The 16177-nt window shown below is 38.0% G+C and overlaps 1 protein-coding gene across 1 annotated transcript; it reads left to right on the forward strand.

Moving 5' to 3' along the window:
- The first annotated feature begins 555 nt into the window (after positions 1-555).
- On the forward strand, positions 556-12133 carry NOL11 (nucleolar protein 11). The gene is made up of 18 exons (XM_010021280.1): positions 556-614; positions 1061-1184; positions 2074-2130; positions 2759-2904; positions 3164-3221; positions 3758-3896; positions 4307-4504; positions 4973-5049; positions 5697-5820; positions 6475-6578; positions 6875-6952; positions 7713-7897; positions 8177-8302; positions 9211-9432; positions 9943-10021; positions 11072-11164; positions 11454-11561; positions 11844-12133. Exons 1-18 carry the CDS (start codon positions 556-558, stop codon positions 11955-11957), a joined length of 2091 nt encoding a protein of 696 aa, XP_010019582.1. The 3' UTR covers positions 11958-12133.
- The last annotated feature ends 4044 nt before the right edge of the window (positions 12134-16177 follow it).

The raw sequence follows: 16177 nt of genomic DNA on the forward strand, positions 1-16177 counted from the left end.
CTTGGAGCCGCTCTCCCTCCTGCCCGCCCGGCCTGTCACCGGGCGGCCGCTCCCCGCTATCCAGCTGCGCGGCTACTGCCCGCTCCTGTCCGTACCGCCCTGCCATGCCCTGCTCAGCTCACCTCTGCTGCCCCCCGGCCTGTCTGCCGGTGGAGCGGTGTCGCCTTGGGCTGTTGCTTGTGTATTTCTCCTTTTGCCCATCCTCTCTCTCGGTTCCAAAAAACGCTTCCGTCCCGAAGCTGCAGGGTATGTAACGTTGCTCCCCAGTAGCCAGGATGACATGCGTCTTGTCCGGCTGTCAGATTTGTCAGCTGCCTTCCTGTTGGTCGGAGGATGAAAGGTTTTAGTTTGTAGTTTGAAACTAAAAGTATGTTCTGGTGCCTTTTAACATATGCATTTATTTCAGTAGACCATAATAAGAAACCGCCAAAATATTTGGCTTTCACATTCAGGGCACTAGGGACGGTATTTTATTGTATTCATGATACAACCTTCTTTTGGGTTGCTCAGTCTTGCCGTGAGGAACATACTGAGAACATAAATATGTTGGTAAACATGCCCAGAGTGGCTGCAGATGGAGGAGAGGGGATTGAGTACCCTCAGAGCAGCAAGATGTAAGTCATATTTAACATAAGTGATATTCATTGCTCTTGGGCTCACATAGAAATTAGAAGAGAAAAAGTGTGGTTCTGTGCCTGATTGTATTAGTGAGTAAAAGTAACTGACTCAAGTGATTAAAAGTAGTGTCTTCACTTTGGAAAAGCCGTGCCTCATACCTGTGCTTCATGGCATAAACCCATCTGACTGTTACAGCTCAAAGGTATTTCTTATATGAAAAGAAATAGTTCAAATTAATGTAGAGTTCTTTCATGTTATTCTGAGATTTTTGGTATTAAAGTCAAGAACAGGGATGCTCAAACAGATGTTCTGAGTGTAGCAGTTTCTGTGTTTTAATTATGCTTGTTCAGTTCAGATGTGGCTGCCTTGCATTTCCTTGCTGTTGTGAGGAAAATCCCCAGGGTGTACCACATTATGTTTTAATTATAGTGTTTTTGTTCTGACTCTTCCAGGTCTCAGATCAGAAGCCACTGGGCTGTTGGTCGGTTAAGCATGGGCAGATTATCACCTGTCCAGTTGTGTGCAACTTTGAAACTCATGAATATATAGCAGTTCATGATGACAAGGTGAGATCCTTTATCTTTTCTTAAGGGGAAAAAAGGATATAGTGAGTCTTCTGAGGGAATGTAGATAGGGGAGAAGTCAGGGGTGCTGCATTTTTGGTTCAGTGTCAATCCATGAAGCTCTTGCCATGCTTTTGCAGTTCAGGTCCTTCCTGTGCTTTGAGGGGATGGGGTGGGCAGTTCTGCAGCTGCACACTGTGTTCTGTTGTCGCTGACATGAAGATCATCAGTGCTGAGCACAGGTTGTGCAATGGCATCCTGAAAACTGCCACATTCTCAGGAAGAAATTCTCATATATAGGTTCCCCAAGGATAAGTTATTTCTGTTCTTGCAGACTGGTTGGCAATTACACAATTACTGTACTGAAATGGTTGCAATGGTTCATACCTGTGTCCTTGTCTCATACCTTGACCTTGTCTCGTTAAACTGTACATGTTTAATGTACAGTTAAACATTTCCTGTTTGTGTGTGTGTAGGGTTTGCTCAGCACATGCTGAACCTTTGGCTTTTTGTTATTGTTGTTGAAATATCTTTCCTGACCTTTCATTGCTCTCCTTGAAGCATTCTTTTCCAGATCAGGTTGTCTGTATCTGAATCTGTCTCCATCACTTTGATCTGTTAGAATTCTGCTGTATCTTTTTTCCTTAACTTCACTCTTCCCTATCCTTCCTTTCCAGTCTAGGATTTATGAGCTTGGTTTGTATTCCTGTTGTCTCTGCTTCAGCTTCTTTCCACACAAACTTCCCTCTCAGATTCCATTGAGGTTACTGTGAATACTTTCTGTATACTTTCCTCCTGTGTTTCATGGACATGTAATTGGTAGTATTTTGCATGCTGAGATGTGTGCATATTTCTATTTCATGCTGCTTAAAAAATGATGCTTCTCTTAAAGGTTTTAAGAATATGGAAGAACACAGATGTTAACTTGGACAAAGTGTTTAAAGCAACGGTAAGTCTCTCACATGTGTTCACTTTTATGTTAACATTTTGAATCCTGGGGGAGGGAAGAGATGCTCATTTTCATGGTACTGGTAATATTACGGTTTAGCTGACCATGGTCTTAACTTGTGCTTCATGATGTTCTGGAGTATTTCAAGGAATCCCCTTGGGCTGAGAGACTTGATCGTCAGGTATTTATCTTAAAATGATTGGTATCCCAAATTCAAAGTTTCAGAGGACTTTCTTTAAAGATAATGTTCAAATACAGAGTCATACATATATTCAGATACAGATTTTTCTGTTCTGATGGTGGATATGAAAACACACCTTGTGTTCTGCTGTACAGCAGGTGTTTGCACTCCTTACCCTCAGTTATGTTTTTTCTGATGTGATTTAGAAGTGTGATGCTCTTTGGGATGCTTTTCCTGTCTTTTTCTTGGCTGGAAATTTGCACTGTTTATAGCATTTCAGCAAATTACAACTACTATTTCAACTACTAGATAAGTTAGCAGGCTCTTACAGGTTCATCATTCTTCTGTTACTCATTTATTGAAAGAACTTTAAAAAAAAAACCTGGATAAAACACTTCAAGGAATTGTCCAAAGAATATAGAATTATTTGGGTTTTCTTCTCTGAAGCTTACAGCTGATGTGTACAGAATACATTCGCTACCCAAAGGAGGACCAGTGGTACTATTCAAAGGAGGGGCTGTTCGAACTTTAGATGTCCTTTTGGAAGCCCCTCAACAAGAGATTGAAAACATTATCTCGGATGAAGTCATCAAGTAAGTGATACAACTTCATGAAGCTTGCTTCTTGCTCAGAGGAATTGACAATGATGATGAAAGTTGTTCCCTTTTTTTTGAGGGGAGATATCTAATGACACAGATCATGGGGGTGGCTGTTTTTTCCCAACACATTGTTTTTAAAATCCTAGCACTCTTTGTATAAATACCCAAAACCTGAGAGGCTGCCGAAGGAATGGTGGGTGATATAGGTATAGGCCTGGAATGTGGAAGACGTTTATACAGTTTGTGCTTTTAGGTGGAGTGAAGCCTTTATGGAACGTCAACAACCTGTCTTGATTTTCACTACTGAGAAAGTGAGTTAAATGCTTCTTTTAAAACAACTTTACTAGCAGCAAATCTAACTACTTTTTCTGACAGCCATCTCCTGCTTCATTGGGGTGTTGAGAGCTCTTAGTAAAATCATTATCCTGATTTAATCAGTATCCCAATAAAACAGTTAAATTGCAGTTGTGTTGCTTTCAGGGCTGAGGAGTGTGGCTCTTAGAACTTCAGAGAACAATTAAAATTTAATATAGGAGACATTGTCTTACACCTCATTGCCTTCAAATACTTGCTCATTGTGAAGAACTTACTTAATAGGATTTATGTTTTAAGAAAAGAATTCTAGATTAATCTGTCTTTATTCGTATTCTTCCTTCCATAAGTCCATTTGTTGCATAAAATAAGAATTTTTTTGCTTGAGTCTGCAACCTTTTCTCAATTAGGGTGTAAAAACCACAAATTCCTAACTTTGCATAACATCCAAAGTCAAGCAGTTCTAATACCTGAATTTCTGCTATCTCTTTTTTGTGCAAATTAAAGGAAAACTTTCTTTTCTTTTTTGTTTTAGGATGGGGATGCTTTTGTCTATGTACAGAAACCTAAGATGAATAATCTACACAAATACAAGCTTGAACAACAGGCATTATCTAAGCCACTGAATTTCACAGCATATATAAAAAATCAAGTCATCACACTTCTTTGCTTGTGTAAGTGACATTTTCTAATGGGATGTGATGATAAAGCAGAGAACTGTGTGGAAGGACATAAAATGTTGATATTTATGAATTACTGTTTAATATTTTCAGCTCTCTAAACTTTCTGAAACAGCTAGTGGTAGAAGTAGTAATTCAACCTTCCTGATGTTTTAACGGCTGCAAAAGTTTGTAAGTTAAAACTTGTACCTTGCAGACCTCGTGCTAGCTCTCCTTTCATGTTGCTGTTTTGCATCATAACATGTCCTTGAAACATCCTGTGTTACTACTTCTTCCAGCATTCACTGGATTTTGTTCTCTTTGGCTGTCCTTTTGCTGTATTGTATCAAACAGGTTCTTCACAATAACAGATCATAAAAGAGTAATGACTCTTTTTTTTTTTTTTTTCTCTCTTTTTTTGACAGCTTCCAATGACTCTGTGTACAAGTTTCTGATACCTCTGCAGCAAAATACTGAAGAGGAAGAGCAAATTTTGCCCAGGTCGCTAGTCCTGAACCTTTCGGTATCTGGAAGTGTTCTAAAAGGAACTTCTTTCGTTGTTCTTGATAAAGACCACATTGCAGTGTTAGGAAGTCTAGCTACAGCTGGTGAAGAATCCAAAGGTAACAAGAGTTGAGAAGATGCAGCAAGAGAACTTATGGATGGAGGGGAGTTAAAGGGGCCTGGACATATGTAAAAGGACCTATACAGGGAAACAGCTCTGATGTCCTCTAAGGAATCAGTGTCTGCAGTAAGTGAAACAAACACTTCAGTCCCATGCCTAAACTTCTGAAATGTGGGATCACTGAAATTTAAGCCACTGAACATTTTATAACAGTGTTCTTCCTGACTGGAAGCAACACTGGCTGTTGTCCCTTTTGCCACAGCTTCTTGTTTCAAGCTGTTCACTGGAGAACTAACTCATCTTTAAATATCAAACTTGAGATCTAACCAGAATGTTGAATGGTAACTGAGTGAGCTATTTTGAAAGTTATTCCTGTTTCAAGTGTTTGTAATTGAAAGTAGCAAAGGTAAATGTAGCATTTTTGTTGCACTTTGGCTTTGTAACATGTACCTCTTACTTTCCCTAGAGTGCCTAACCATATGGAATACAAAATTTCAGACACTGCAAACTTCAAAGGAGCTGCCCCTGGGAACCAGTGGACAAGTAAGTGGGCACCTCTTCAATTTGTGGTTTGTAAGCTTTGTGCATTTGGCATGGTAGCGATGAAGAGGCCATCTTCCAGAGCTCTCTCTGGAAGAGCAGGGAATGCCAGCTTCTGAAACCAAATTAATATTGACCAGTCGATGACCTGTTTTTGTCAGAATGCTGCCCTGTGGCGATTTCTTTGGTAATTCACTACCTTCTCACTTCTTGATTACTGGTTGAGAATGAAATAGCAAATCAACCAGGAAACCCAGCAGATTCTATTCTATTCAGACAATCTATAACTGATGGCCTAAATGGTGCCTGCATCTCCCTAAATAGCATTTCAAGATGTTCAGCTGTCTGTTAATGATAAGTCAAATGACACCTAAGTAATAAATACACTAGTGCAGTAGAAATGTTGGCTGGTTTTTGTCTTATAATTGCACAAGAGGAAATTAATGTCTTAGAGCAGCCACTGCTTCTTTGTGTATTTAAAATCAACAGTTAATGAAGGTCTGCTAACAAGTGTTAAGCCTACCTAAAATAATTTCCTCTGATCAGTGACTTGTAGTTGAACTCTGTAGTAAGGAGTTAAACATCCGCTTGTGCAGGAACACTCTCCTCTGCTCATCTCCTCATTAAAAATATGTTTTACTATTTTGTAGCTATGGTGTTATGAGAAAAAATTCTTTTTTACTCATGGGAAAGTGCTGACAGTGGTTATGTACAAGTGTGAAACGTCATCCTTGGCAGCCGCTGTGGGAAAGCTCAAGGACAGTCAAACCCCTGGTAAGAATCTTTGTAATTACAGTGAAAAGATCTTGTAAAGGAAAACTTCTGGAATTGTATAGAAATTATTTTAATACAGTCCTATAAAATCAGTTGAATCTAAACAGCTTTCAGTAACCTAACACTGTCCTGTGTTCCTCACTGTTAAATTTACTGTTGCTGGGAGCACTGAAGCACACACATGTGTGAATTTCTTGTGGCTTCGCTTAACCTCAGTTGTCATTCAGATAACTGGAATTATTGAAAATACTGGAATGCCAGCTGTGAATACTAAAAGCAAAATGAAGTGCTGTCTGCTGTAAGCTATTAGATTGGGCAATGTAAAACCTTCGTTTGTAAACTTCAGTTTAAAATCATACTGTCATGGTGTCTTTAATTTAGCACTGCAGTGGTAAAATGCTGTTGCAAGTAATGCTTACAGGAGATTGGGTAATAACTATCTTCTCTCCCTCCCGGGGGCTAAATGGAGAAACTACGCAAAAAGGGCCACAAAATTACTTGCTGCTGAGATAAAACTGGAAACTTTCTTGGCATAAACTGACTTGGATTATACTTCAGAAAATACCTGTTAGTATAAGAAGTTGATGTAACATTCATACTTTAATAAATGTGCTTTAAGTGCTACCTTCATATAGTTTTGTTCTGTGTTCTCAGATGTGTCGTCGTTTGTAAACTGGAATACCCTTGGAGATGGAGAGCTGGTGGTTTCCTTTCAGTCTCAGCAGTCTGTAGCTCTAAAACCTGAGTCCAGAATGACTGTAAGTTAGCATTAGGAACATGCGAGGTTTTTATTTTGATTATCTTGTCTCTTCCCTTGTTACTACTGCTACTACTTTTAGTTTTAGGTATTGTAGCAAAAGACAATTTCACTTTGTATTTGTTACTCATTATTTCTAACACTATTTCTGGAACTGGACTACCCAGTTACTGATTGTAATCTGAGCAGCAAGTTGATACACAGAGTTCCTAGTTACCTTGATTGAAATCCTTAAATATATATGAACTTTCTGGAGCTGAATAATAACATTTTTTGTTTCCTTTTTCTTTGTAATAGTTAAGATCAAAAAAGAACACTGTTGCTAAAGTACAGCCAGATACCTTATCAGTTGGGCAGCTCTTACTAAATCTGAAAGTAAGTAAAGCAGATATCCTAAAGTAGTGGTTTAGACACTCTCAAAATATTCTAGTTGTCTCTAAAGCTGTTATCTATTTCCATGTCCTTTTGCAAATATCAGGTTGGCAAAGCTGCCTTGAACAGGTGAGTTGAAGGATATTGTGCAAGAACTGTATTTGGGCATGATAAAATTAAAGTTCTGTCATAGGAGTGTGTTTGAGAACTGTACAGTATAGGGCTGACATAACTGACTTCTGAAAACTTGCACAAATTTGTTCATTTTCAATGACAGTCTTCTCTTGCAGCAAATAAGATGGGAGGATATTTCACCTGAACTCTGGGGTTTTATAAGCTTTTTTAGACTCTTATTTATGGCTTTAATTTTGTTGAAGACATTTCGGATCTAGAAAGTGGAATTGCTAGGAATTCCACTGCAAATACAGCAATGAGCTCTTTAGTTCCTTTCTAAAGCTTGCTGCAAGTGTTGTGATGCTTGAAGTTGCAGCCCTTCCTGTGTGAATGTACCTATAGTTCAGATGGGGCTGGACATCATGGTAATGTTACTGAAGCAACAGGTGAATAATCTATGAGCCTGAGTTCAGAGTGAGAAATTACCCTGTTTGGCTCTTTCATGCTTGAGAGAGATACCAAAACACAGAGTGATAAGGATTTTTTTGTAAATCATTTTTAGCTGGAATTCCAAAGTGAGTCTGCTTCTACTTGGTGTAATTACACCAGTGTTCAAGCCTATTTGTCAACCTCAATTTGTCATTTTCAGGATGCTTCTACAACTGTACTTGAAAATGAGTTGAGACAATTGATGTCAAAAGGACAGATGCCAGATTTCCAAGCCACTATTGGATGTGTAGTAACTGCCCTTATAAACAGATGTAAGGCAAATCCAAAGTACTACCCTCGAAATTTCCTGCTGCAGATAGTGCAAACCCGAGACTTGTCTTACAGGTGATGATGATTCTGCATGTTTTATTTTATTGTAAGGAATAGCCTTTAAAAATAATAATGATTTTTGGTTGGCTTTTTTTAGTAGAAATCCAGTTCTTTATAAAGCATTGTTGAATTATCAGAATTTAATATCAAAGGTTCTTATGCTTATTTTCTGAGGACGCTGACACTTCCCAGATGGATTTTTGTGTAAAACAAGATTAATACCTTAGCATTAGTTGTTGATGTAGCTTTCAGTGGGTATGAACTATGCAACCTATTCTTTTCATATTCTTACAGTTTATGTCCAGATTTAATGGTTGTTGCTTTGGAGAAAAAAGATCTACATCTCTTACAAATCTGCTTACAACAGTTTCCAGATATTCCTGAAGAAATTACTTACGCTTGCTTGAAAGCATTTTTAAGGTAAGTTGGAATCAGTCTATTTTTTTTTCCTCCTTCTTCACCAAACCAAGCCCCTCACTAAAAGCTTTGTGTTGCCAAGAATGGCTTTGATTTTGTAGATGAGCAATGAACACTGTGCATTAAATTCTTAATTCTGAGTACAGTTCATGTTGGAGTCTTGCAGACTGACAGACTTTTTACAAGATGTCTGTTGCATATGTTAATTCTAGAAAGTATGTAAATGGTAATTAAATGAACACGCCTTTTGGTAACACTGCTGACTTGAACGGCATTTGCATCGTTTGCCTATATTGTTCCAACGATCTGTCCACTGTGCAACAGACTTAATTGGGAACTTACCTGGGTAAGAAGTCCCCCAAAAAAGTTCAATCTTGTAAGTTCGTGCCAAAACCAGCTTTCGTATCCCCAAAGGATGAAGTCTTAAGCACTGTAACCAGAAGAGAAGATTGTTGTAACTGTCACTCTAGGCTTCCAGAGCAAAAAGGATTATTTTTCTATTAGAAACATCAGATCTTACTCATTTCATGCCTTGCAATTGTCAAATACTGTATTACTAAATGAGAAAATTGTAATTGTCTGATGGGTCGAAGCAGTCCCACTGAAGTCTGAACGCAACAGTCTCAAATGGGGTATAACCTTTAAATCAGCCCATGACATAATGTCTAATAATACAGTAACTAACATTGTTGGAATAAAAGAACAGTGCATGTATTGTTCAAGGTTAATAATTACAAAATATTAACTGTTGTCTCGTGTCTTTATTCATTCTGCAAGACTCTATATTTTAGTATATATTTTTTACTTTTATAGTAAGCTTCAAAGAGTGTGTACTGATGGTGGGTTGATGGCATTGCTGATTTTAAAGCTCGTAATTAGAAGTATTGAACATCTGGAATTTTCTTTTACAGCATTAGTGATGCCTATCTTCAAAGAATAGATCTGGATCTAGAATCTGTTATCTGTTACCTTGATATCGAATTCAACAATAAAGAAGTTAAGACTGAAATTGTAGAAAATGGTTTCAGTACAGAGCTGGAACAAGACATCTGGGAAACTAAAATCACCAAGAAACCCCATGTGATGAGTGATGGTGAATCCTGCCCTGTTGGACCACAGAAGGCAGCATTACTGTATCCTCTGTGTTTAATGAAGGAAAGTCAGTGCATTATTATGTGACACAGGTGTTTAGTTTTAGTATTACTGAAAGACATATCTTCTGTTATTGTTAAAAGTTTCTGGGAAGTTCTGATAAGAGAAGTTCCTATTCAGCAGAAAAATTGTTTAGACTATAAATAGCAACACTTAACTTTTAGAAAGCATCTACACCAACTTAAACTTCTCTTGCAAAAATGTAATTAAACTTCTGTCTATTCAAGAGAAAACAGCGTCACTGATTTTGATGTTTGTTGAAACACATTAGCCAATTATGTATTTGTAGTAAACAGAACTGCTCAAGCTAGCTGTACTGTGATGATTCAGTTGCTGTGTGTATTTCATGATGGAAATAAGGGAGATTCAAAAAGCTGAAATAGGACCTGTCTTAAGGAACCTAGAGAAATACTTTTAATTAGAATTCACTTTGCTTTGTAAAAACTGGTATTTTTTTTCCTGCTTAATAGTTCCTTAATAGTAGTGCACAGCAATGCTGTTCTCCATTCGGCTTACAGTGAAACATTCCTTTTGCCTCATCTGAAAAACCTTCCAGCTCAACAAGCTGTTGTAAGTATGTTCAAAAGTTTTAAAACCTTTATTTTGGGGGGAGGAAAGGGAAGAAAGTTTTTCAATTGTATATCAGAAACTTGCTGCTCTTACTGGAGTCTGAATCACAAGCTAATGCATGAAAATGAAATTAAGATGCCTAATAAGATTTAATATTAACAAATGTCATGCTTTTCCACATGCATATGGAACTTCTCATCTTTTTAGTCCATGCTTATTTTGGAAAATGTAAGAAGGAAACCCTCTTTATGACCCATGTTGTTTTAGCAACATTTAGCAAGTAGAGTGTCCTTTCTTGATCTGGATGCTCTTTAAGAAAGGAACAAGACATCTTAATTTAGTCAGTTCCATCAGAAACAGAAGTTTATACAATAGGAGAAACAAACTGTACACTCTGTAAGAAGCCAAGTGCAAACCACATCACACTCCATGACCTCGGATCCATTCAGTTTCAACAAAAATCCTCATCTCCCCTGTCCCTCAGAACCTGAAATATAACAAGAACTGCTTGTACCATATAGTACCTGAGCATATGTGTGGTTTTCCAGGGATTCAGAGAAACCCCACGCATCAGAAGAAAGCTGATCTTAGCACTGACCTTTCTCCTTGATGTCTTTTTTTAGAAAGAGAGAGAAATCTTTGACTTGTGCTCAGCACAAAGTGATGTTGACCTGATTCCGACCATTAACAACGTGTTGCTGGCTACTGAAAGTGAAGCTGGGACTAAAATTGTTAATGTTGATACAATTTTTAGCGAAGTTCCTAGAAAAATCTATGTCTAAATTAAATGGCGCTGTGAAACAATCAGTTGAACAGTGATTACCCCTGAATGTAACTTTACATTGAATATTGCTGGGAATTTTCAAACATCTGGCTATGGATGGTATAAGAAGAAAACAGATGTTTTTTTTAATGCATAGCATGCAGGCATCTCTGCTTTAAAAAATAAACTAAAAAGAAATCTTTATGAGTATTACTGTGTGCAGGACAAAACTCCTTAGTCTCTTAAATGTTTGTCCTTTAAAAATGTTCTGTCTTTTCTACTTTTAGCTGTTTCTCAGGTACTTATACTACCTGTATGTGAAATGCAGTGAAAAAATTAATACCACTCTTCCTGGAACACGCCCTCCAACTGTAAATCAGGTGAGAAACTACTTGTTGTATTTCCTTTGGTTTCTGTGGTGTGTAACTCGGTGAGTAGTGAATATCTGAGATCCACATTCATTCTACAAAGTATTGTCTGTTAATGTAACGTGTATGAAGTCAGATGTAAGACAGCATTTTTAGTGTCAGAAAATAAATATACTGCCTCAAAATATGAAATCATGCATTTTGCATTGAAAGTTACTGTTTCAGACTTCAGCTTTTAAAGCAAAATCTCTGTTGTTTGTATATCATAAAATCTAAGTGTCCTTTCCTGCTTTGTCTTCAGATTATGGATTGGATATGCCTATTACTTGATGCTCACTTCTCAGTTATGGTGATGCTACCAGAAGCAAAAGAGTTGCTTTCTAAGCTGCATAAGTTTGTAAGAGCCCAAGTAAGTTGCATCTTATTTCGTTTTAGTATAGATTTAGAACATGGGTGTTAAGAAGAAGGGGGGCAGACAACAACAAATAATGTCTGTTCTCCACTGTATATTCCTTCCTGAGCATGCAATGGCAGTTGCCTCTCTCTCTTTCTCTTTTTGATTTCAAAAGCTGTTATATTTGCTAGGGTTAAATATCTGAAACTGTGCAGAACGACAGATAGTTCCACAGTATAATGATGTATGAAAAGAATTGAAAATTTCTCTTACTGTGAATATCTGTTTTCTTTTTAGGTACGGTTCTACTCTGAACTAAACAAGATTGAAGGAAGTTTGCAAGAATTACAAAGACTTAACCACCAGAAGGACCCTCATACATATTCTGTTGAAGTGCTGGAACTTATTTGAATTTGAAATGAATTATTAACACATTTTTTATTGATTCCTTTTATGATGAGGATGTATTAGCACTCCATATTGGGGATGTGAAAAATTGTTTTCTACATAGGAGGATCACGGTTACTCTGTAGCTTCGTGGGAGTTTTAAGTTTGACACTCGTGTATTAAAAGCCCTCTTTTTAACTGGATGAGAAGCTGGATGCTTGTTTATATTTTCATATAATTTTGATACTTCTACGTAGTGATAAGCACATCCTAAAATACCACGTAATTCCTGGCAAAGAATTAGTAGGATATTTGCAGTAAGGCTTCAACAGATGTTTCATCAAATGAATTGACTTTAACTTAATAGTTTAAGTCTCTGATTAGATTCTTCAGAGTTCTCTTATCTCCACTCAGATTATGAAGTACAGATGAACTCATTTGAGTTTGCTGCTTTGACTTTTCTATTTTTAAGTTGTTTTTACTTTATCCAAAGATGCCTTTGACATTTACAGACTTAGCTTAAACAGGAAAGGGAGCTTAAGTGTAGGTATAGGGTTGCTACCTAACATTGCTTTCTCTCTCCTGTGTGTCATAGTATCACAACTTGGTAGTATATCCTTTCATTCTTTCCCGTCAACCAGCTCCTCTTATGCTGCTTTTTAAAAAGCAGAAGGGAGGGAGTTGCATGGCAGTCAGTAGTTAGTCTTGAATGACAATAATCTAAAGCTGATTTGATAGATCTCATATCTGATAAGATCACCTGCATCCAGAAGCTGCTAGGGAGGATGAAGAGGTACACAGCAGGATCCAGACTCCTTCCTCAAATGAAAGTGCAGCTATTTAATAAGATGTCTTGTTACACTCTTTTATCTCAGAGATTGCCATCAGCTGAAGACAACTGTTTTCTCAAGCGGAGAGACTGCTCCTCTGGAGCACGCTCTCCTGCACATACTTGCAGAATGGAGTTCTTGGATTTCAGCATAATCAGCTGTACTTCAAGACTTCTGCTTTAGAAATTTCTGAAGCTTTCCGACATTGAAAGATTGTATCCAAGATGGTTTCTGCTCTTCAAATACTCGTCTCTTGAAATCTATTTGATGTTTTGGGGGAAAGGAAGCATAAAAATATTCAGGTAAAATTTGACAGAGTGACCATGCAACTGATAACTGCCAGCACAGCTTAGAGCAAGAATGTTATCTTGACTGATAGATTGGAGCAAAGAACTAAACTAGCTGAAAATAACTTCTTTTTTTGGATAGTGATTTTTCTCTGACAGTGTAAGCATGTGTCACAGAGGAGACATCCAGTTCGACTTGGAGTAGGATGTTGGAAATCATTGTTTAAATAAAAGCATTTTCTTCCTTTCTCTGGCTAGAACTAGAACACAAGATGATTATGTCTGAAGTGCTAGGTGCATAACTTACTGAACTTGGGCCGTATAACTTTGAAACAGTTAAAAACCTGAAGACTCTCTGGAAGTTGGTATGTTCTGGTTGTGTATGGAGTTATTGGAGCTTAGTACCAAATGTTTGTAGGAGTAAATTTAAAAAACCACTACAATGGGCAGCTGAAGAATCATGTAGGGGTACTTCTGGCACTGGCAGTAGTTGCTTTTTATTTTCTGAACAAGAAAACTCATCTCCTGTTTAAGAACATTCTTGCCTACATCAGTGTCTGTTTTCTCCAAGCACTTTTTCAAGGACTGAACGCCTCAAATTAACCTCCGGTATAGTGCTTGCTCTGTACAGCTTCAAATCTAGCATTTCAAATTATGTCTTTGCTTTAGATTCAATTTGACTATCTTTAAAAACAAGTAATGAACTAAAGCTGTATGAAAGCACCCCTCTTTGAAGGTATTACAGGTACTGAATTGTACTTCCAATTCATTTAAAACTGACATGTTATAAATGCTTGTGGGACTGAATATTCATCTAAATGATGGAATAGGGGAGAATGAGGCAGATAAGTGTAATGCTAGGTTTTTTTGAAGTCTCGTATAAAATTAATGGTTAGGGACAAGCATCCAGAGAATATAGACTGATGTCAATACATGTTCAGAACAGCAAATAAGTTAACTTATTTTTACTAATAATGTGATTGAATATTAATATAATTCAGTGTATTGATATACTTCGGGTTTCGTCATACTAAATAAAATGGTAAATGGTAACATACTGACTTACACCAGCAGAAGTCATGTAAGCCCTTGCTTCCTAAGACTGGCTATTTAGTCTATAGCTGAGCTCTAGTGTTAACATTACTCAGCAACACCTTGGTGTCTTACGAATGTACATGTAACTGATTCTAGAGCTGAATACTTAAATTCAGTGCTAACACATGCTATGAAATGATTTGGAGGGATGAACTGGACAAAAGCAGCTCAATAATTTAGACAAGAGCAAATGTTCACTTGAATACCAATGCCATCCAGCTGTAGGTTCTTAAGTTCTTTCCCTCACCCTTGGAGAAAGGAACCCATCCAGACAACAGCTTGGAACAACTAGGCTATTCATTTTCTCCAAAATGCCCTTTGAAAGGAATCTTTCTCTCCATCTGTCTTGAGTATGGAGGCAGTGTAGGGCCTCTTAGCAAAAATTCCTCTTCCTGCTGTATTCAATTCACTTATAAATATGTTCATTTAACTATATGAGCAGAGTCAGAATCAGAACTTCATGTAAACGTGTTTTGTTCTTGGGAGTAGACATGGGAAGGTGAGTAGGTTAAGGGGTTACAGTTGACTTTTCTATACTGAGCTGTGTGGTGGAAAGGACTAATTTATAGTCCTGATTTTGAAAGTTAATATAGCTCTATATGCATCTATTTCTCCACCTATAAAATTAAAATTCTTTATGTCCTATCCAGTAAGCACTTTCACATGAACAACTGATAAGTAAAAGATGGGATTAAGAGACAAGGTATTCTGGTTCATAGTATTCAAATGCAAATTACTCTTGCCACCTTTGATCTACTACAAGTATACAAAATCCACAATATTTTAGATGTCGATGCTCTCATAATGGTACAGGCTGCGTGAATATTAGTGCAGTAGATACACTAGGTACCTTAGCTAGATTCCCAGTGTGTAGATGATAGAATTCACAAGTGTTTTTCCTAACATCACAAATGGAGGGAGATAGTGAAATAACCTACCTCAAACCATGGCTGTGTGTATTCATGTATTTAAAGAGTCACCACAATCTTTTGCAACCTTGTAAGATGTTGCAGACGTTACCCTGACATAAGCAATCTAAAGGTAACTTTGAAAGATTCAGAATACAAATTGAGAATAAAGGTGTGAATGGGGTTAGGCAATATCTGCTGCTGTTGCTGTGTCTATATCATACTGTGTGTAGACCTGAGCCTCTGCAGCTGCAACACTGAATGTAAAAAGAGTGCAACTGAATATAAAAGAGATGCAGATAAAAAGCTGGACATGAGTGCAAATTGGGCTAAACCCTGCTGCCTGGTGCCATTGTGACATTGTTGCATGCTTGACACTGCAGCAGGTTTGTGGGTTTAATGAGGTGCTCAGCCTGAGCAACAAGTTAATGAACAAAAGGTGCTTCAAAAATGACTGTAGAAGAATGCAAATTAAATGACACATTGGACATAGAGCTAGCATGCTTATGCCATAACCAGCATTGGGTTTTACATCACACAGAAGCATAAGCAAGGTACTGAGAGAAAACGAAAATGCAAACACACGTATTTGTTAACGATAAGATGCTCTGGGATCCCAAAGCTGGGTAGGTTTAGCAATGAAAAGAAGGCTGCTTGTAAGAAACGCAAGATGTTTGCGTGCCTTGGGCTGGCTTTCAATTTGTACTGCTTTTATTCAGGAAACCGATACCCTGAATTCAAGTGGTGCCATTAGAAACCCAACGGTGCAGTTGGTTTATGTAGATTGTTAGCCCTTTTGGGGCTCCGGCAAACGGGAAAACGAGGGAATAGGAGATAGGTGAAGCCCATCTCTTTTTCATAGTGCTCCAGTGAACTGCAAGCACAGCAGGGTGCAGAAAGATGGACAAAAATGCAAATGGTGGGGCCCTAGGTGATCTCCTCACTTATTTTGCTTTATACCGACCCTGGCTAGGTGAAAGCGAGCTGTGAGAGGGTTTTAATTTCTGTGTGTGAGTGAAGATTTACAGCCGAAAGAGGTGCAGGGGTGAAGGGGGTCCTGAGCGCACTGAGGGAGGGCACCTCTCCTGAGGGGAGACCTGGTTTTGGCGGGCGCTGCGACGGGG

This window comes from Nestor notabilis, unplaced genomic scaffold (genome assembly GCF_000696875.1).
Source record: "Nestor notabilis isolate BGI_N333 unplaced genomic scaffold, ASM69687v1 Scaffold22840, whole genome shotgun sequence".
Classification (NCBI taxonomy): Eukaryota; Metazoa; Chordata; class Aves; order Psittaciformes; family Psittacidae; genus Nestor; species Nestor notabilis.